Source organism: Aethalodelphis obliquidens, unplaced genomic scaffold, assembly GCF_003676395.1.
Source record: "Aethalodelphis obliquidens isolate GAN/ISIS:26980383/991018 unplaced genomic scaffold, ASM367639v1 scaffold27, whole genome shotgun sequence".
NCBI classification, from domain to species: domain Eukaryota; kingdom Metazoa; phylum Chordata; class Mammalia; order Artiodactyla; family Delphinidae; genus Aethalodelphis; species Aethalodelphis obliquidens.
Genome location: NW_020837971.1, coordinates 16,672,195 through 16,694,115, shown reverse-complemented (window position 1 = coordinate 16,694,115; position 21,921 = coordinate 16,672,195). Strand labels below are relative to the sequence as shown.

General features: G+C 52.9%; 1 protein-coding gene across 2 annotated transcripts in view; it reads right to left on the bottom strand.

Annotated features, from left to right (window-relative positions):
- The window catches only part of ADCY1 (adenylate cyclase 1), a 116,481-nt gene that overhangs the window by 54,415 nt on the left and 40,145 nt on the right, over positions 1-21,921 (bottom strand). For both annotated transcript variants that reach the window (XM_027124062.1, XM_027124061.1), the window contains exons 4-5: positions 18,978-19,089; positions 4,253-4,380 (exon numbers count right to left, since the gene is read on the bottom strand). In XM_027124062.1, the coding sequence (XP_026979863.1) occupies positions 4,253-4,380; positions 18,978-19,089 (240 nt within the window). The remainder of the gene's footprint in view (positions 1-4,252; positions 4,381-18,977; positions 19,090-21,921) is intronic.

Below are 21,921 nucleotides of genomic sequence, written 5' to 3'. Positions count from 1 at the left end.
CAGCCTCACCGTCCTCCGTATTCAGGGGGCCAGGCTGGACCGTAGAACCAGATACGTCTACACAGGGTCCCGGGCATCCAGCTCTGATAACCTCAGAAGCCTGCGTGCCACGAATTTACAATAAAGGTTTTGTGGAAGCCTGACTGTTCACATATCTTTACTACCTATTTCATTGTATACACTTTAAATGTGTTTTTTTTCAATTTTAACTCTTTTTTCATTCGTTTGCCAATTGCCAGTTAAAGGTACTGAAACAACAAAACTAAGGTTTAAAAAAAAATTTTCTTAATTCACAAAAAGAAATGAGTTTGGGAAATGTAAAGAAGTGAACCCGCAAAAGATGTTTTTGTGCGTTTTAAGCATTTCGACTTCTGCAGTCGTGGAAGGGCAAAGGGCAGGGGGACTGCTGCGACCCACGTCCAACCTTCCTCAAGGAGGCCTTCCTGTCCCCGGTGCGCAGGGCCTTTGCCAGCCTCCACCCAACCTGTGCAGCCCAGGACACTCCACTAATTCGCCCCGTCTGTCACCCCTTCGAGCAGGCTCTCAACTGGGGGAACAGCAGACGTGCAGTGAGCTGGACAGTCACTTGTAGATGAATCCTGCCTCAAGAACTGTCTCACTCTAGATAACCAACAAGGACCTATTGTACAGCATGGGGAACCATACTCAGTATCTTGTAATAACCTGTAAGGAGAAAAGGTCTGAAAAAGAATAGATATACGTATATATGTGTAACTGAATCGCTCTGCTGTACACCTGAAACTAACATAACGTTGTAAATCAACTATACTACAATTGAAAAATTGTCGGGCTTCCCTGGTAGCGCAGTGGTTGAGAATCCGCCTGCCAATGCAGGGGACACGGGCTCGAGCCCCGGTCCGGGAAGATCCCACATGCCGCGGAGCAACTAAGCCCGTGCGCCACAACTACTGAGCCCGCGAGTCACAACTACTGAAGCCCGTGTGCCTGGAGCCCGTGCTCCACAACAAGAGAAGCCACCACAATGAGTTAAGAAAAAATTGTATGAAAAAGAAAAAGAAAAGAAAAACAGAAAAAAACAAAAAGCCTGTCTCACTGAAGAGCATTTGCCAAGAACTGAGAAAATTGAAGGACGGGGAGGACCAGGCCTCCAGAACAATCAGAAATGACTTCTGTCACTCGGCCATCTCTTCTCATTCGACCTCCAGCCTTGGGCTGCTCCAGCCTGGGCACATCGGGTCTACCCATGACCTGAGCACAGGCAAGCTGGCCTTACCAGCTCAAAGACGGGTCAAGGAAGGAAGAGCACATGTCATTTACTTCTACTTAACTCAATATAGTGAACCAAAAATACCCAGACCACAAGCAAAGCCACGTCTGGATGAAGGATTTAGCAAAACGGTACCCTGCCTGTTTGGAGGTCTGATTCGTGATTTGCTAATGCCTGTGACGGGCAAGGTGCTCCCTGTGGAGTGGACAAACCCCGTTCCTATAAGTGCACAGAATCCTGATGCTTTGGAGCCCAAGGGAGGGACAGCGGCAGCTCAGTTGGCTCCCTTTTCTGGGGGTTAATGAATTGATGACCGCAGTGGCTGGGGACCCAGCATCTTCCGTGCCAGCCCATTTAACCTGGGATCCCATTTAATTCCCACAACAGCTCAGAGATGCAAACACGGTTTCTGCATGTCACAGCAGAGAAAATCAGGGATGCAAGGAAACCAAAGCATCACCTCAAGGATGGGGAACCAGGAACCCAGGGGGCCTGTCTGCTTCCTCGGGCAGGAAGCCCCCAGCCCACTCAGGAACAGCTGCATCTGGGGACTGATGACCTGAACTCAGGAAGCGTTCTTGTACCAGACTAGAGGAGCAGTTTCCTTGGGTCTGACCTAATATTCAAGGCCTGACAGAGGGAAGCTGGCACTGGGGTGCAGGAAAGGGTAGAGGCACAGATCTCACATGGGCAGCACACCCACTGGTGGGGGGGGCAGGATCAGGCCTGGGTACCCTGGGGAGGGGCCGCAGAACTTACGGTCAAAGACCCAGGTCCAAGCAGCACGACACTACCAGGAGTCCTGGAGAAACCTCCCCAGAACCTTCAAGGTCAAGGACTAGCCCCTGACCACCAGGACACAGGGCCTGGACGTGGCTGTGAGGTTGGTCCCACTGCCCTGGTCTCTGCAATCCAACCTCGCTCAGAGCCCTGGATGTCATGAAGCCATCACTCCCATTTTTCAGATGGGGAAACTGAGAGCCAGGGTCACAGCTCTGCAGGGGCAAGACGAAGCCAGTCACCACATTTGCTGGGCACGTAAGGCTCTTCCCACTCTATCTCCATTCCTCCCACGGTCAGGTGCCACCTGGCCAAAACTGGGAATATATAGATGACTTTAAATTATTATTAAAAATCACACCAACAACAATTAACGTGTGGTGTTTTTTTAAGACCACATTGCACACCTTAATGAGGTCCACAGTTTGAGAGGAGGATCTGATTTGGGTGCTGCGGGCAGATGGGGGCCAGATTCCCCCAAGCAGGAGCCCAGGGGGCCTCGGGCACTGCCACTCCCCTGGGCGGGGGTTCAGCGCCCTGGGACTCCACATTCAGGCTGCATTCTTCACTCGGTCTTTTACACGGAGCATGGAAAATCTTTCATCCGTTTTCCCCATAGAAATGAACTTTCTACCAAGTGGAAAAAGATCATTCCTCACTTCTTGGCCAGGGAGAAGACCGTCGACCCCTCCGGTCTCACACAAGGTCAGGGCCGGTCTGGCTGCACGCCTGCCTGCCCCTGCCCTTGCAGACTTCTTCCTCGGTTTTTACAGATTCCTTCTTCCGCTCCTCTCTATCCGGCGGCAGCAGCGCTTGACCCACACACGTCGGTCCTGCACTCACAACGGTCGGAGTGGATTGCCCTGTTTTCTGAAGCGAGCGACCCTGGTGGATGTGCTGCCCGCAAAGCGTCCGCCTGAAGAGGGAGCTGACAACAGTGGTCCAACACCCCTACGGTGGGGCTCGCGCATCCCCCGAACCTGAGCGTCTGCGTCACCACGCATGGCGTCTGCACGAGATGCTTCAGGAATCTCATAACCTTGCCAACCATCCCTCCAGCCTTTGGGTGTCCTCTGTCCACTCAGAGGTCCCCAGGCCTGCAGCAGACCTCTCTGTGGCCCCGGTAAGGGACGTCTCGGCACCGCAGCCTCTTCTGCTTCCAGGTCACCCACGGCGCTGTGCCCGCGGCCCAGGGCCACCTCTGGCCTCCCCAAAGAGCAGGCCGGTCAACAACCAGCCTCTTCTCCAGTTCAGCTTTTCTCCAGAGCAAGGGCTGCATATTGAAATCACCTGGCGGGGGGGCGCTTTTCCACCCTCAATCCTAGACCACAGCCCAGACCAGCTGCTACTGGCTCCCCAGGCAGAGCAGGCCTCAGGGATTCGACTTGCCCAGGCAATACCGACACACAGCTCCTGGCTCCTGAGAAGCGGGATACCAGGCCGAGCACGCTGGCGAGGTGCTGAGCGCCCGGCTTCTGCACACAGTGTGCAGGTGTGTGGACCCCGCAGTCTGCCTCGCAAGGACTGTGCAGCTGAGCCTGCCGTTCATCCCATCGCGTCCCATTCTCGTGCTATTACTTCTCTGCTCCCAAGTGCGAAACCACGGCAGGCCCTGGTGACCCCATCTCACGGAGCTGAAGCCATCTCTCCAGGCTGTCGAGAAGCCGGGATGTGGCTCTAAGCTCCGCCCACCAGCCCAACCTCCCAGCTCCACACCCTCCTTAACTAGACGGAAGGCTCCCACCTCCTTATTGCCTGACGAGGGCTAGGAGGGTAGCTAAGAAAGGAGCAGGCCAGGCCCCCAGTGTTCCAGAAATACCTGCTCCATTCCACCCTCTCTCCACAGAGAGCCCCTGACACCTGGTCACCTGCCCGCGTGGACAAGCACGTGGGACTCCTTTTCAACTGGAACGCGGCCGGATTTGAGCCAACCCTTTCCCGCAATCAACTCCTTGAACATCTTATCCGGCTAAGCTCGAAGGGTCATTTCTTTTGGCCTGACTAATGCATAGCTGGCAATACCCTGGATCACCGCGGACAAAGAAATGCAGTCCCCACAAAATGCAAAGAAGGGAATCACAGAGGCAGAGCTGCACAGAGCAGGCAGGACTCCTCCACCCAGCACCTCACCGCCTGGCTCTGGGTCTCCGCAGCCACGGCACAGGTGACCCACCTCGGACACACTGGCCAGGACAAGGCAGGCCTGCACGGCAGGGCACTCACGTGATGGTGTCGATCATGTCCAGGCCCATCTCCACGCAGCAGTGGGCGTGGTCCGTCTTGGGCTGAGTGAGGCCGGACACGCAGTAGTAGCAGTCTCCCAGGATCTTGATGCGACGGCAGTGGTTCTCCTTCGGGCGAGAAGGCAAAGGGCATGTTAGTGGCGCACCTGGGGCTGCCCGAGCACCTGCGCCTCTGCCACCACCAGGTGCGCTGACCGTTGAGCTCAAGGCCCGACCTAGACCAGGGCCCAGGCGGCTCTCCCACAGTCAGGGTACCTCGGGAGGGCAGGTGGCCCCTATATGGCTGTGATTAGGTCGCCTTGGGGCACCCCACGCCGTCCCCGCTACCCGCACTCAGCCTCTTCCCACGCGGGAGTCCACCTCCCCTGCCCTTCAGATCACCAGGCCAACCCCACAGGCCCTTCAAGGAGGGGAGGTCACCCCATGCCTGGGAGCCAGGTCCTCTCCCCAAGGAGGGGCCCCCTCTCCCAAGAGGGGCTAATACAGTCCCCGTCCTTGGATCACCATGTGATTGGCCCTACTGGAACATGCTAGACTCCTTCGCCAGCCCGGGAAGGGCAGGCCACACGCATCTGAGTGCCCATGGCTTAACCCAGAGTCGAGGTCCACAGGCCGTGTGAGCAGCTCTCCCCAGAGAACCACCAGCCGGGGCCTGAGCCCAGACCTCACCACCCATGGGGAACACCTTGGAGAGTCCTCCGACACTGCAGAAGGTCTACTCCCGCACTTACACAAAGGTGAGAATGCCAGTGCCCACCTCGTCCTCGTGTTGAGGACAGAGAGACACGCCAGACGCTTACTGCCACCTGTCCTGCACCAGTCCTTTGGGGTCAGCTATGATTATGACGGTGACTGTCAGTTTTATTTCAAGGACAGCATTAAAACGGCAGTTTTAGAACATTTTGTTTACAACACCCCTTCAAACCCCCCCTAAATAACTGAGGACCTCACAAAAAGTTTTCATGTAAGCAGGTTACAGCTATGGCTATTACCACATGAGAAGCTACAACTGAGAGATTTTTTAAAATGTATTAAAGCATTTAAAGTAACAATAGCAAATGCGTTATATATTAACATAAGTAACACTGTTTGAAAAAGTATGACATTTCCCCAAACAGAAACAAATGAGAAGCAAGGCATCGTTCCCACTTTTGCAAGTCTCCAGTATCTGTCTTGACAGGAGACAGCTGGATTCTTTGTTCTACCATTCATGACATCATGTTTCCTGAGCTTGTGCACGTCTGTGAAGGAGATCAGCTTCACGCAGCCTGTCCGTGGATGAGACGGACCTCCCAGCCCCCGGGACGGACAGCCCCCCGGATGGTCCTGTAAAGCCCAGAGCTCTGCCGACCCTACTCTGAGAACACATTCTACAGCTTGTATTTAATTCTGCTCTTTGGTTTCTTACAAATGAGCCACCTCCTGCAGGTTTTCTCCAATGCTGTGAATTCACACAGTGCCCTGGGATGAGAATTCTCAGCCCTCACCACCCACGGGTTCACACACGGCCCGCACTTCTTCTGCAGGACGCTGTCCACTGGTGCAGAGGGTCGGGGAGGAACAAGGGCCAGCGACCCTGCTGCTCTCCTGAGAGATGGCCCAGGCCACTGAATGGCTGGGTGCCCAGCTCCCCCCAGCCCTGGGCCTCCCTCAAGGTAGGGACAGTCGGTCAAACGGGAAGAGAAGAGCAGTCACTTCCACCTGTCGGGTGGTCTCTGGGGAAAACCCGGTCACTGCTAAGCCCCACAAGCTCCCCCTGTGGACAGGGAGCTGGCCTCAGGGAGGTCCAGGGTCCAGCCACTCATCCTTCAAGAGACCAGGGGCAGCCACTTAACCATTAGGACACCAGCCTCCTGGTCTGCAGAAGGGGTTTGTTTCCCAGCGTTCCATGGGCAGGCCGTGCTAGGGCTGACTTGTCCCGTGACCGAGTCTGGGAACCCAGGGCCTGGTGCAGACGTCCACACTGCAGAGCCCCTGGGAGGCAGCCGGCCAGGCTTCTCTAGGCTAGCAGGCAGCCCGGGCTCTCTTCTGGCACCTCTAGAGTGTCCGTCCTCACCTGTCCCCACCGTCACTGCCAGGACACACCGTGCAGGCCAGCGAGGGGCAGCTCCCCCCATACATCCGTGCCCCGTCTTCACAGTCGGGCTGCCTTCACTAGACCCGAGCGCCCAGGATGAGATGAGGGTCCACTGCCAGGGGCACGACCCTCCCCAGGTGCAGAGACCCTCGGTGGAAGGCTCATGATTCCTGACTCGTCCAGCCCCCTCCGAGCTGTCCATCTGGTGATCCAGACCCCTCCCTCTGAGGAGCCCGCACAAGCACCTACCCCACGTGGGCAGCATTCTTGCAGAAGATTTCTAAGGTCGCCAAGCCCTGATTCTGGGGACCTCGAGGATGACAGGTATTCCCCACCCATCAGCATCTCCGTGGGACACTGAGTGCGGGTGACTGCGGACATCCCTGCATCCCCCAGCTTGGCTCTGCAGAGTTCCCAGCCACCTCCAGGCCCCATAACCCCAGCCTTCTGACCCTGGGACTGGAAGGTGCTCGGTACAAGGTCACTGAGCGGGCAGGTGTGCGTGCGCACTTGTGTGTGTGTGTGTGTGTGTGTGTGTGTGTGTGTGAATGGGCCATAAATCCTACGGGCAGGTTGTAAGTGGCAGTTGTGCCGTCAGATTTCAAGGGAAGTCAGAGGCCGTGGGTGGGGCTGCCCCCCAAGCAGCCACCCTATGAGCCCGACCGTCATATCTGACACAGAGACTCAAGAGTGGCCGCCACAGAAAAGGGAGTCTCTGTGGGGCTGGCCGACCCCTCAGGACAGGAGGTGCTGAAGGACCCTGTCGTTGTAAACTGTGATGAATGCAAGTGGTGTCCCTGGCGAGCCTCAGGAGTGACCCCTACGCCCGGCAGGGCTGCTCTCCAAGGCAGGACGGGGCACCTAGCAAGTGACATCCAGGCCGCGGGCTCACAGGTAGATGAGGCCCACCGCATTCTGGGGAGAGCCAACGCACGCAGGGGCGTAACTACAGCCCGCCAGCGACACATGTGTCGCTGGCGACCATCCTGAGACAGTCCCTCCCGGGCTCAGAACAGACTGGGGAAGTGAAATGCTCACCCGTCCCCTTGTTTTTTAATCTCAACTCTCCTGACTTTTGTTAACAAGCTTAAGAGACCAAAAAAACGATGTTTTCCATTGCTTTTGGTGTTTTAGATAACAACATCTTCCCTGTAAATACTGAAAGCCAGCGCCTGGAGTTCCCCCGCAGGGAGCGTTTGTGACACCTGAACAGCTGCTTCGCGGCCAAAGCAAAGAAAGAAAATGGAGGAGGAGGGCCGGCGGGGCTTGCTTGGAAGGGACAGGAGTGACAGGACATGATGGACAGAGCCCCCTCAGAGCAGCACAGGGGCTGCCGGGGGATCCAGGCAGGAGGGTCTCCTTTGCTTCCCAGGTATGGTCTGCAGGCCCGCTGGTCAACTCTGGACCTGGCTGGCCCTGCCCGAGAGGACGGCAGAGACTCCCACACTCAAGGGCTCTGTGACCCTGCCCGCCCAGCCCTGGACCCAGGAAGAAGCAGAGAATTCAGTGGGATCTCAGGAAGAGCCACTGCAGCTTCAGAACCGGAAGAGGCCCAAACCCCTCTGAGGCCGGCTCTGAAACAGCGGGGTCCAGAGAGGTCAGAGGCCATCATGTGCACCCCACACTGCAGCTGGCTTCTGGGAAGGCTGGGGAGCTCCCAAGACCTGGTGGCACCCCTGTGGGAGGGGAGGTGCAGAGAGAGAGCTTGAAATGACCCAGTGACTGCACCTGAGCCCCAGGTGACTGCACGCAAAACCAAACAGCCAAGTGGTGTTAACCTTGCACGGCGCTGGGCCATCAGTGGGAAAACCAAATAAGAGATTTTAGAAAACGTTCCTTCTAGGAGGCTGTCTCAGCGTTTAACCTGCTGCGTCCGCACAAAGCTGAAAAGAAATGCACCAAGATATAAACCACGGCTATCGCTGGAAAGTAGGACACATAATCATTTCAACTTCCATTTCCACAGATCGTTCCTGCAGTTCCTTTTACTGAGTCCCACGTGCTCCACCCACTGCAACAAGGACCACGGACATAAGCGAAGGGAAGAGATGGGGACCCTGTGCTCCGAGGGCTTCCTGCCCATGGGGAGGGACCACACAGGAGCAACAGAGCTGGAACCCAAGAACGCACAGTCATCTGTCCTACAGCAGAGACCAGCCGCATTAACTCAGGACCGGAAGTTTCTCCAGCCTCAGCCACGCCCAAGAGACATCAACGGGCCCCACTGAGGCACACTCTCCAATAATAAATAGTCACATGTACACCTCTGCTCCTGGTGTCCAAAAGGAACAGTGGAGGAGCAGCCCCAAACAGGGCACAGATGCCTAACTGCACAGGGCGGGGGGCGATGGTGGGGTGGGTCAGCCCTCTCTCCACGTATCTTGCCTCAGGGTCTGCATTGTGGGACAGAGCCGTGCAAATAGTTGATGTACTTAAAAAAGAAAAATTAAATTTAGAACAGCAGTGCCTAAAAATAAAACCAAAATGAAATAACTGGGAGCACGTTGGTAGCACAATTCACAAGTGGTTTCACAAGTGGTTTCACAAGTGACAGGAAAACACGTATTTGACTGGATATCTAGTGGGATGTACTTCAAGGGCAAGGTAACGAGAGCAACCACTAAAGAAATCTTAGATTCTATTCAATGGTCTTATTGTGGGGAATAATATTGGTAATGCTATTTTGAATCAACTGTATATAAAAGGATGAAACAAAAAAATTCTATTACTGTCATTAGGGTTTCCAGCATCAAAGGAAAAGGGACACAAATTTAAGAATCACAGGAGTGAAGTTAAGTGAATTGGAAATATCAATATGAACTCAGAATTCATTCATGAATTTTTCTTTTTCTAAAACATATCTTCCATGTCTGGCTCCTGTAAAGTCCCAGGACCAGAGACCACCCAGATTACAGGGTGGAAAACCCATTTCCCAAGGAAAGAAACTAGGGCTTCCGGAAAACGCCGCATCTGTGAGGCAGGACCACGCTCAGAGGGGACGGGCTGAGTCGAGAGGAAGCAGGAGGCAACCGCACGGCTCACCCCTTCGGAGGGTTCTAGTCCTGAAACTTGATAAAGAAATGAAAAGAACCAAGCATCCACTGAGGATAACCCAAGAGCTGAGGACTAAATGTGCTTCGTTTTTAAGAAACCACAAGCTAATAAATGCAGAGGAAACAACAGGATCCGAAAACTACCACTGTCTCAACCAGAGTGAACACCGATGGGCCAAGTTCGCCAGGCAGCTGCTGTGACCCTCGGGTGCAATGTCATGGGAGACGGGTAACAACACGGGAACCTCAAACCCACACGCCCTGGAGGGAGGAGGCCAGTGGGGAGGGGTGCACTGGGGACAGCACTGCGCTCCAGGGAAGGGCTGTCAACACAAATGAGCGAGCCCAGGATCTAAGGCAGGTAGAGAAGGTCTGCTGGTTCAGGAGAAGCACAGGACACACCCAGCCTTGGGGCTGAGCCGCCACAAAAGGCAGGAGGCTTAACAAGGAAAAACCGAAACCAAGAAACGCTTGGCATATCCACGGAATACGGTGTGTGTATTCATCCAGGTTTTTGTTTTCTGCATCCTATGAAGGTCTGACGTCTCGGGGGCCTCGCTGGCAGGGAACGATGACCACCGCGCAGGGCTGGCTAATTCCCGGAGACAAACAACGGCTTGTTCCAATTACACCGGCGGATCAGAGGCCACATCTCCTCTGCGGGCTCTCACACTCCGGCCACTGTCCCCACCCTAATCACCAGGGCAGGGACCAGACCGCAGGGAACACCGACAGCCCAGAGCCCTTACTATCCACACTGTCCAGCCCTGCATCTGCTTGCCCCCTCTTCCCGTGGAAACGCCAATAAAGCCCCGCCCTGCTCTCCCAGCCCCCTCTGCAACCTGGGCGCCCGGTGGTCCCCTGTGACCTTGGATGGCCTGGTGTGTCCCCTCCTCTCGGGGACCATGAGTGATAGAGCATCCTTCTATGGCATTAGCCTCTGTGTCAACCCAACCCAAGGGTGCAGTCCAGACACACGTCCACCTCATGTGAATCCTGACTGGAACAAATCAGCTCTGAAGAAGAGACACATCTGAGACGAGCAGGGTGACCAAGCCCAGAGCCAGACTCAGGACTCTGTGACTGCAGTCAGTGCAATTGGGTGCGACAGGGGCCTTGAGGTGGTGCTGGCCGTAACGTGCTCAGTGGAAGAGCTACTCACCAAGGATGCAAGCGTGCTGTGCGGTGCTGGGCAGGACCTGGCGGGGGGAGACTGCAGACCAAACAAGACTGGCCAGACGTTAGTTACTGTCGAGGATGGGTTGTGGGTGCCGGGGGAGAGGGCGTTACGTTATTGTCTCTACCTTTGTGCTTGTGCGAATTTTCTAAAACCTTCAAGGGCAGGGTTTACATCTGGCTTACTCATGCTGCACCCCTATCACCTAGGACAATGCTGGCACACAGTAGGGACCGGGGAGCTGCTTTCTGAAGCCAAGTATGAACACGTGCCTCCCTGGTGATACGTGGAGGAGACACGTCCTCCTCCTGTGTACGGCACTCAAGGGGCCCGTTCAGGCCACCCTGCCTCTCCCTCTACCGTGGCTCCCCACTCAGGCCTCAAGTGAACCTTGCTCTCCGCACCACCCTCCTCCCTCTGCCTAGAGCACATCTCCCCACACAGGGACCTGGGCCACCGCACCTGCTGAATAAAGGTTTCCTCCCAGCAGACAGGGTGGTGAGTTTCTACAGGTGGCCTGATACGAATGACAGACTCCTTCAAATTCCAAACATCTACTGGCTTTTCAAGAAACAATATCTGGGGCTTCCCTGGTGGCACAGTGGTTAGGAGTACACCTGCCGATGCAGGGGACGCGGGTTAGTGCCCCGGTCCAGGAAGATTCCACATGCCGCGGAGCAGCTGGGCCCGTGAGCCATGGCCGCTGAGCCTGCGCGTCCGGAGCCTGTGCTCCGCGACGGGAGGGGCCACAACAGTGAGAGGCCCGCATACCGAAAAAAAAAAGAAAAGAAAGAAAAGAAGAAAAAATATCTATTCCCTGCTAATCAAGGGATAATTAAAGAAATCCAGGTTCATCATCAAGGATGCAGAAAGTTCAGAAAATTAAAAATCACAACTCAGCAATAACCACAGTTATTCTGGGATATTTCATTCCAGCCTTTTCTCTCTGGCACTCACATAAGTGTGTGCACACACAGTGTGAAAATTGGGATTCTACTCTCCTTGTTATTTGATCACTTAAAATCGTTCCTTTGGGTCAGTTTTCCAAGCTGAGCTCTGGTGACAGCTCCACCGCCACCCCCTCCAGGCTGTGCTCACGATGTCTGTTTACATCCTGACCACACGCTAGCAAACATCTCATTCAGCAAATCCTGGTTTTGCAAAATTGGCTCCAGGTCTCCCCACCCGAGCTGTAAGTTCCCTGACTCCGTCTTTGTGCTCCAGCACCCCTTGCCCGACAGCAGGTGCACAGGTGGCTTTGCTAAAGGAACACCGTCCAGCAGAGTCACAACTGACCCACGAGCACGTGTCAGGCCTGAACACGGCCAACTCTGCGCAGCTACGGGACCAGGGTGTCAGAGCAGGAAGGCCTGACCCTCTGAAATGATCCCGAGGACAGTCTCCCGAGGAGGAGGGATGAGGGGGGACAGGAAGGATGGACCTGAACACACACCCGAGTAGCTCGGAATTGGGTAGGGAGCTCTGCCCTTGGACCAGCTTCCATGGGTCCCTTTCAGAAACATCCAGAAAAACACAAATAACTGAAAAATAATGTCCTCACTGACACAGGTCATCAGAGTCATCTTTCAGGAATTGCACCCCCTACACTCTTGTCCAGGAGCCCCTCGGTGTCGGGTCCTCACGGGCCAGAAAGGCTCACGAAGCGTCCAAGTTCAGGGACAGCGCAGACTGGCCAAGCCCAAGGGCGGGCATCCCCAGGGAGAGCCCCTTAGCAGACTCTGAGCATCCCCAGGGATGCTCGGACCAGAGAGGGGATGCCTCCCGCACTTGTCCGCGCTCGCTAACCACCCATGACGCGTGTGGGTCAGCCTCCTGGCCCCGGGCACCACCAGCACTGTCCTAAATCCAATGCACCCCCATCCTGTGCCAGGCAACCGCCACCTCGGGACTGAGAACTGACAACAGTGCGACAAGCTCTCTCTGGAAACAGTCCCTGAAGGATTCCCGGGGTCATGACCAGAGCTAAGGACTGTGTTCTCATCTGCCTGTCACCCCTGAGGAGGGGGCCACAACCAGCCCAGGTGGCCTTGCGGATAAGAGGACAACCGGGACTCAGGCTCGTCTCCGTAGTGGGCACACCAAGGACCCTCCACGCTGGCCCACACCTCCCGAACCAGCCAGATGGACGTCTGCTTCACCCGGCCAGTTCATCTTCCCGCAGAGAAAACTGATCCAGAGAAGGGCCCCGTCCCCAACAGGTGGCGGTGGAGCAGGGCTGAGCCTGGGACAGGGACTTCTCCGTAAACCCAAAGGGTGCAGCCAGCTGTCAAATACACACGGAGATCAGAGCAAACACAAATCTGAAATGGATCCAATAAATGGGGGAAAGGTCAAAAACATAGCGCACATCTGTGGTCATCAGCCGTGGATGAGGGTAAATAAAACGTCAGCTCCTGTGGAGACTAAGACAAACACGCTCTGTGTTTGTTTAACTGCCCGGCAGATACCTTTGTAAAGGACGATGGGTTTGGATCCCTGGGGTCACCACACCCTCCTCACCGGGCCCTTGGACACAAAACAAGCACATGTGAGAAAAACATGTCCAGGTGCTCATCAAAACAGGACACCAGCAGATTAGAACGAAAATATGTTTAAAACCCACAACATCCATGCACAAAAGGACAGAGAAAAAAAGCAATAAATTAGAAGGGAATTAGGCCATTTTAATTTTGAGCTTCCTCACAGTCACCTCAATGAGAAGGAAGAAAGATCCGAGACGAAACCATGATGTCTGAGTTGGAAGCTGCACTGGATGGTACGTGGCAGGTTAGACGCTGAAGGTGCAAAGATTAGTGAACCTGAAGGCGCAGCAGTAGAGACTGTCCAAAATTAAACAGAAAGAAAAAGAACCCCCAAAATAAAACGAGATCATCATCCTGACGTGGGTGAAACTGGCGTTCCTGAAGGAAGAGGAGGACGGGCATAGAAAAGTATTTGCAAAACGGTGACTGAGGGTTTTTCCCCAAATATTATGAAAACTACAGATGCGAGAAGCTCAATAAACTGCAAGCACAAGACACCTGAAGAAAACCACAGCTAGGCACGTCAAAATCAAACTGCTGAAAACCAGCAACAAAGAGAAAATCTTAAAAGCAGGCAGAGAAAAAAGACATTTCATACAGAGGAGCAAAGAGTTGACAGAAGACTTCTTGTTGAAAACAATACGAACGATGACAAGAAGAGCAGCATCTTTAAAGTTCTGGGGGAAAGACCTTTGCACCTAGAATTCTATACCCAGCAAAAAAGAAATTCAAAAAAATAAAGGCCAAATAAAGAGTTCTTTCAGAAATATAAAAGCTGAAAGGATTTGTCACCTGCAGGCCCACACTGCAAGAAACACTAGAGGAGGGCTTGCTTCCCTGGGGGCACGGTGGTTAAGAATCCACCTGCCAATGCAGGGCACATGGGTTTGAGCCCTGGTCCGGGAAGATTACACATGCTGCAGAGCAACTAAGCCCGTGCACCACTACTACTGAGCCTGTGCTCTAGAGCCCATGAGCCACAGCTACTGAGCCTGTGTGCTGCAACTACTGAGTCCAGTGCCTAGAGCCTGTGCTCCACAACAAGAGAAGCCACCGCAGTGAGAAGCCCGCGCAGCACAACAAGAGTAGCCCCCGCTCGCCGCAACTAGAGAAAGCCCGCACGCAGCAATGAAGACCCAATGCAGCCAAAAATAAATAAATTTAAAAAAATAAATGTATAAAAAAAAGAGAAAAAGAAACATTAGAGGAAATTAAACAGAAAAAAAAGATAAAACGTGGAAATATGCCACACATAGACCACACAAATGAGTGAAGCCCATATTCTGGGCCATAAATTTAAGAGGATTCAAATTTTAAAAGTATGCTCTCCAACCACAATCAAATTAAATTTGAAGTCAAAAACAGAAAGATCTTTGCAAACTCCCTCAAAAAACAAACGTCTTAATAATCCATGGGTCTAAGAAAAATTAAAGGGAAAATGATAAAGTATTTTGAACTGAACACAAATAGAAACACAACATATCAGAAATTTGCTAAAGCAGTACTTCGGAGGAAGTTCACAGCATTAAACACTTATATCAGAAGAGGAAAAAAGATCTAAAACACAATGGTCTCTGCTTCTACCTTAAGAAACTACAAAAAGAAGAGCAAATGAAAACCAAAATAAGCAGAAGAAACAAAATAATGAAAAAAAAAGGAAATTAATAAAATTGAAATAGAGATATATGAAACCAAAAGCAAATTTTTTTTAAAAAATCAATAAGACTGATAAATCTGTAGCCAGAATGATGAGACAAAAAGAAGACACAAATCACCAAAATCAAGAATGGGACAGGTGCCATTACCACACATTCTACAAATATTAAAAGGATAACAAGGAAATAGTGTGAACAACTTTATTCTAATAATTTTGACAACTTAGGTTAAATGGGAAGACTCCCTGAAAGATTATAAAACACCGCGCTCATTCAAGAAAAAAATAAATAACCCCACGAGCCCTACTGAAAGTAATTGAATTTATAGTTAAAAATTTCCACAAAGAAAACTCCATGCACCAGTAAATTCTCCACACATTTAAGAGAGAAATCATACCGATTCTACACAAACTCTTCCAGAAAATTGAACTGGAGGAAATACTCCCCAACTCTTCTATGAAATCAGCATTACCTTGATACCACATAAAAGCAACATAAGAAAAGAAAGCCACAGACTAATATCCTTCAGGAGCATAGATGGAAAAAAAATCTAAACAAAAACTTAACACACATGTACACACACGTACACCTACATATTCTCATACGTATTAACTCATGTACACACATGCACACATACACATGTACAGAGTTGCATGCATGTTCATGCACACTCACGTATATACAATGCACTCACATGTACATACACACTCACATACATTTATATACACATGCTCGTTCACATGCGTACACATACACACACCTAACATATCTCTTACTCCAGTCAACCCACCATGAGGCTCCAGTGTGTGCAGCACCTGTTCTCTGGAGGGTGTGCACTTCCCTTGATAAAAGTATCTAATCCAACATCTCAGACACTAGTAAGTGTCCTGGTGAAAGAGCCTAGTAGTGAATAAAAGAGAAAATCTCTTACGTACCAACAAACTGGACAACCTAGAAGAAATGGATAAATTCCTAGAAATATGCAATCTACCAAGATTCAATCACGAAAAAATATAAAATCGGAACAGACTGCATCAGTAATCAAAAACTCCCAATACAGGAAAGCCCTGGACCAGACGATTTCACTGGCGAATTCTACCAAACGTTCAAAGAAGAATTAATACCAATCCTTCTCAAACTCTAAAAAAAAACAGAAGAGGAAGGAGCACCTCCAAATTCATTTTGCAAGGCCAGTATTATCCTGCAAGGATGGCACAAAAGAAGAAAATTATCCAATATCCCTGATGAACATAGATGCAAAAATCCTCAACAAAATTTCAGCAAATCGAATTTAAGAGCACATTAAAAGGATCACACAGCACGATCAAGTGGGATTTATTCCAGGGATGGTTCAACACACACAAATCAATGTGATACAAACACATTAACAAAATAAAGAATAAAAATCATATAGCAATCTCGACAGATGCAAAAAAGGTATTTGATAAAATTCGACATCCTTTCATGATAAAAAGTCTAACAAAGTGGGTATAGACGGAACCTACCTCAACATAATAAAGGCCATGTATGACAAGCCCACAGCTAACATCATACTCACTGGTGGAAAGCTGAAAGCTTTTCCTCTGAGATCAGGAACAAGACAAGGATGCCCACTCTCACCACATTTATTCAACATAGTGTTGAAGTCCTAACCAGAACAGTTAGACAAGAAAAAGAAATAAAAGGCATCCAAATCGGAAAAGAAGTAAAACTGTCTCTATTTGCAAATGTCATAATATTATATACAGAAAACGCTAAAGACTAGATCAAAAAACTGTTAGAACTAATAAATGATTTCGGTGAAGTTGCAGGATACAAAATCAATATACAGAAATCTGTCACATTTCTATATACTAATAACGAACTAGTAGAAAGTAAAATTAAGAAAATAATCCCATTTACAACTGCATCAAAAAGAATGACATACCTAGGGATAAATTTAACAACAAAAAAAGGCAAATTGTAACAATCTGAGGAAACACATGGAACACTGAGACATTCTGAGGGAACGTGTGATGCCCCAGAAGGCCCAGTGGACACCCTGCCATGTGCACCCTGGGTGCAGTGCCGATAGAAAGGGGCAATGGATGTCACAGCTGGGACATGGGCCCGAGAGGTGCCCCCAGGGCCAGGGTGAGGGCACAGGCCTGGAACTCAAGGTGACACTCACACCTGCAGCTGATTTAAAACAGAAGAAACTGGCAAAGCGACAGACGGAGTTTGTATTCTAGGAAGGAAGAGGACAGGACAGGGAGCCCCCAGATCACACATTTCATCCTGAGAACGAAGACCTGGGTGTTCCCGGGGCACCATCTCCACCCGTGCTCTCCCACCCAGGGAGGCCCATCTCTCCAATCCCTGGACGGGGTAGGCCCTGCGTCTGTTCCAGTAGAACACAGCACAGGTGGGGCCGGCCATCAGACTGCCCACCTCTGGGAACGCTACACCCACAAAAGAAGAAAGTGATCACCGGGCTGCATAAAAACTAAAATCTCTGCCCTTTATACAACACTGTCAGCAAATGAACAAACAGGCCAAAGTGGGGAAGAAAATATTTGCAAATCAGGTATCTGACACAGGACCAGCGGAAAATCCGTAAAGACTTCCTGGGCCCTCCTGGGTGGCTGGGAAGCAGGTTATGTCCTGAGAGACCTGGAGCAGGGGGGTCTCCCAAGGACAGCAGAGGGGCAGGTGGCACTGCTCACCACGAATCACTGACCAAACTTGGCCCTGATCCTTCGGGGACCATGATGCTGACCTCAAGCTGCTGGGAAGACAGAATCGGACGAGGAGGCAAAGAGCACAGGCCCTCCCGTCAGCAGCAGATGCTCAGAAAAGAGGCCCTGGTGGGCCGAGTGGGACCCTGGTCCAGAAGCTTCCTGGTGAGGGGGGAGGAAGCAGAAGGCCTGAGAAAGCTCCCAAGCAGCACTGTGAGAGCCCCCGGCCGCCAGTCACCCCCTGCATCGGACAAAACACACATCCTGACCCAAAGGTAAAAGGTGCTGGAGGCCCGGGCACAGGCCACGCTCACGCCCTCCCCGCCTCTTCTATGCAGCCCTGTCCGCGGGAGGACGCCCGGGAGGCCTTCTCCCAGGAAGGCGAGGCGGCACGTGTTTGCACAGACCTCAGCCTCGCTCCCGGGAGCAAGTCCAGTGGCCGCGCAGACAAAGGCTGCCAGGGCCTCGAGGACAGGCAGCTCCATGCCCAGCAAAACGACATCACAGGCAGTGTGACCGCTGCTCGCTCTTCCTGCAAGGCAAGAGCAAAGGCCGGGGCCTGGTGTTCTGTGTCCTGCCCAGAGGCCGGTCCGAGTCTGCGGCCCACGCGGTACCCGCCACCCAGCGTCCCTCAGGACTCCTAGCCACTGCATAAGCCAGGCCCAGCCAGGGGTCCTCTCTTCACCCTGTTCACTGAGGGGACGTTCACTCTTCCTTCCAAGAGCTTTAACTGTCACCTCCTCTGAGAAGGAGTCTGACCTCGACAGAATCTGCTGGCCAACCCCTCCCTCCCTCCCTCCCTCCGTCTCATAACCACCCACTCAGGGGCCTCTGTTTCCACCTCGAGCAAGGCTGAAGGAGAAGGTGCACTTGTCCATGTCCTTGTGTCTCCCCCATGTCCTGGCAGGACAGGGCAGGTGGGTGTCGGGGTCCCAGGCCTGCATATGCTGCAAGTGAGGCCGTTAGCCTCGGCTTGACCTCTGCCGGCCTTAGATGTGACCTGTTCCAGGAAGACTTCAAAACCCTGGCGCTCAGCCCGCAGCGAGCAAGGGGGCCGGGCATCCTGAGACGTCACCAACTGACCCCCAGCAGGCAAGTTTCAAGCGCAGGCAGCGGGCCCGGAAAAGGGCAGCACAGGCCTGCTCCGAAGAGTCCTCCACCAAGGCCAGCCCAAGCGACACGTCCCACAGGACAGAAGGTGGAGGGCGGCCTGCGCGCAAGACCACGCAGCTCAGCCGGTGCCTCGTGCTGCCGGGGCCCCTCACTGGAGGCGCTGCCTGTGCTGGTGCAGCGCCGTCCTGTCTGCAAAGGTAGCGCTCAGGTCCCAGGGAAGGAACCAGCGAGCAGTGAGGCTGGAACAACGGGCGAACACCGCGTCCCAACCAGCCTAGGTCACATCTCTAACATGGGGATCCACCTGGCACATCGTCACCCCAGGAGCAACTCAAGTGAACCTCCGGACAAAGGGAGAGGCTGCGCTTACCGTGGCCAGCTCGTCAAACTTGCCGAAGAGCTCATTGAGGAGTTTCACCAGCTCCTGGGCCGTGCACTGCGACGCCAAGCCCGTGAAGCCCACGATGTCTGCAAAGAGGATGCTGCAAGACAAAGGGGTGCCAGTTGCCCTCCTCCGCCGACAGACAGACAGGCTCCTGCCACTCAGACGGACGTTACCTTCGCACGTCACCTGAAACTAGAGCCCCCTGCTGATCCCTCAAGCAGCGGAAAAGGAAGGCTCTGCTGTTCTCGTGTCACAGGTGAGGAGACTGAGGCTGGGAGAAGCCGGGGGACTCTTTGGTCATAGAGGGAGGAAATGCTGGAGCCACTCAGAGCTCCTCCCAGGACACAGGGGAGCAGCAGTGACCATCGCATGCTGTCTATATACTCGGCGTTCCCCAGACACAGGGGAGAAGCTCAACGCCCACTAGGCCTGTCCCTTTTCCCAGGGTGGCCCTGTGATGGGGCCGTGGCTGGTGGCAGGTGAGCAGAAGTGACGTGCTCTTATGGAATGAGCAGCCCTCCTCCACACCTCCTACACGTGATGCAGGCGACTGAGGCCCAGGCCCCATCTGAGCCTCACGGGAGTCCTGTGCTGTGCGCAGGGTCACCCCTCAGTCGGCTATGGGGGGGGCAACCCCTCTTATATGCGGGGCGTCCGTTTACTACAGTACCTGGGTCAGTCTAAACAAGTCAGTGCCCACCCATAGCACACAGCCGGCATCCTGGATGCTAGAAAGACTTTAAAAGGCTTAAGTAATGAGGACCAAAGCAGGGCAGAGAACTTGTAGGACAACGGAGAACCTCCCCGAGCCGTACGCTTGGGAGAGGCTGGGGTTCCTGACGAGTCCTCCAAGCACCCTGACCCTCCCACATGTGAGGGACGAGGGAGATGGGATCAGGGGCCTATCTCAGGACGAGGTGTTCCACGGAACCCACTTGGGAGAGGCCATGGGGCCTGATCACGGAGCTGCCGGACCAGGGCCAGGTGCCACTTCTGGACCTCTCGCCCCAGGGGAAAGAGAGCCCCTCGCTCTTGAAGGCACTGCATGGCCAACTTTTGTCGCCTACAGCCAAAAGCACCCTCAGCTGTGAGACTTGGGAAATCACACACATGGTACACTGGAGGGGTTTGTGAGACTTAAACATGCATCTCCAGTTTAAATGAAGAAAGTGATGTGGAATGAAAGTGGTTTGTTCTTTTTACACAATTGTGTTCATATCTTAAAATTCCTGATGCCAGGTCTTAACTCAGTTCTGCATTTTCAATAACACCTCATGCCAGAGAGTAGCGACCCACCTCACAGGCAGGGGCCAGGAACCCACATCTCAAGAAGCTTCTCCCTGACGAGGCCCTTGCCCCACCATGTCAACCACACCCTGCCCCAGCTTGGAAAGATGCTGTGTTCACCCCATGACAAGCCGAACGTCCAGTTATAATCCTCTATCTGCAGGGCAGCTTTCCCCACTGAGACTGTGAGGGACTGAAGGATGCAGGCCCAGCTTATACACCCACAGCACCGAGCACAGAGCAAGGGGGATGCACACGTGTGTTATGAATGAATGAATGAGTAAAACCTGGGTGTCTAGGGTAGAGAAGTGTCACTGATACTGAGAAGCTAAGAAAAGGGATTGCAAGAGTGGGCGGAGGTAGACAACACCGATTTTTTTCCCCTCTGTCTTGGTATGAAATTCAGGCTTATTTACATCTCTGAGGAGCCACTGTGTTTTCTTCCTTCTCTATAACTAGCCATGCATTCACAGGCCTTCCTCTATCCACTGGTTTCTCAGCCTCTGCCGGTTCACTTCGTTCCTCAAAAACCGACTGAGCATTGCTCACCCCCATGCTAGGAAAGCCCCCAGGGCTTGCCCTGCCTGTCCTCCTCCACTACCTGTGGGAAACGTCACCCCCGAAGCACCCAACGTCCCCCACGCACGCAGGCAAACATGCGTGGAGGATCTCTTACACCCCAGGTCCCTGTCCTCAGGAGCTCAGCATCCGGGGAAGAAAGCTCACAGGCGGGAGGGACAGAGCACAGGGAAGCAATGATATGGGAAGCGTGGAATTCTGCAGGAAGGCACAACACCCACTTCGCGGATGCAGCCAGGCTGCAGCAGTCCTCCCCAGGGACTATCCAGACACACAAGGAAGGAGGGAGGGAGGGAGGAAGGTGAGAAGGAAGAAGAAAGGAAGAGGGGATTGATTCAGAAGCGCAAATAGCACATGGAAACTAAGATGACTGAGAACCATATAATGACTTATCAAAAGCTGAGCGAGGGCTTCCCTGGTGGCGCAGGGGTTGAGAGTCCACCTGCCGATGCAGGGGACGTGGGCTCGTGCCCCGGTCCGGGAAGATCCCACATATGCCGCGGAGCGGCTGGGCCCGTGAGCCACGGCCACTGAGCCTGCGCGTCCGGAGCCTGTGCTCCACAACGGGAGAGGTCACAACAGCGAGAGGCCCGCGTACCGCAAAAAAAGAAAAAAAAAAAAAAGCTGAGAGAGGCAGACTGGTTGGAACTTGAGTACAAGCAGTAAGCAGTGGAGCACAAGTCTCCAGGATGAGAGGGGGTCCTTCAAACCGCCATCTCCTGCCTGAGTGACACTTATGTAAAGTATCGATATGATTCCCAGACAAGCAACACTGTTATCTATTCCAGGTACTTCAAAAGGGAATGCATGACTTAATACAATTAATTGCTTTTTAACAGAATCTTTAACAACAAACAAGCAAACCTCAGAGTGTCCAGGGAAAGCTGATTCACTCCAAGGGCTCAGTTTCCTCACCTATAAAATGGGAATAACAATCCCTAGCTCCTGGGGCTGCCATGAGATGAACAGAGTGAGAAGACCGCCTACCCCAGAGCCCGGCACCAACTAGAACAATGCTCAGTTATTAACCTGATGCAGACAAATTCCCAGCCCAATGGCCACT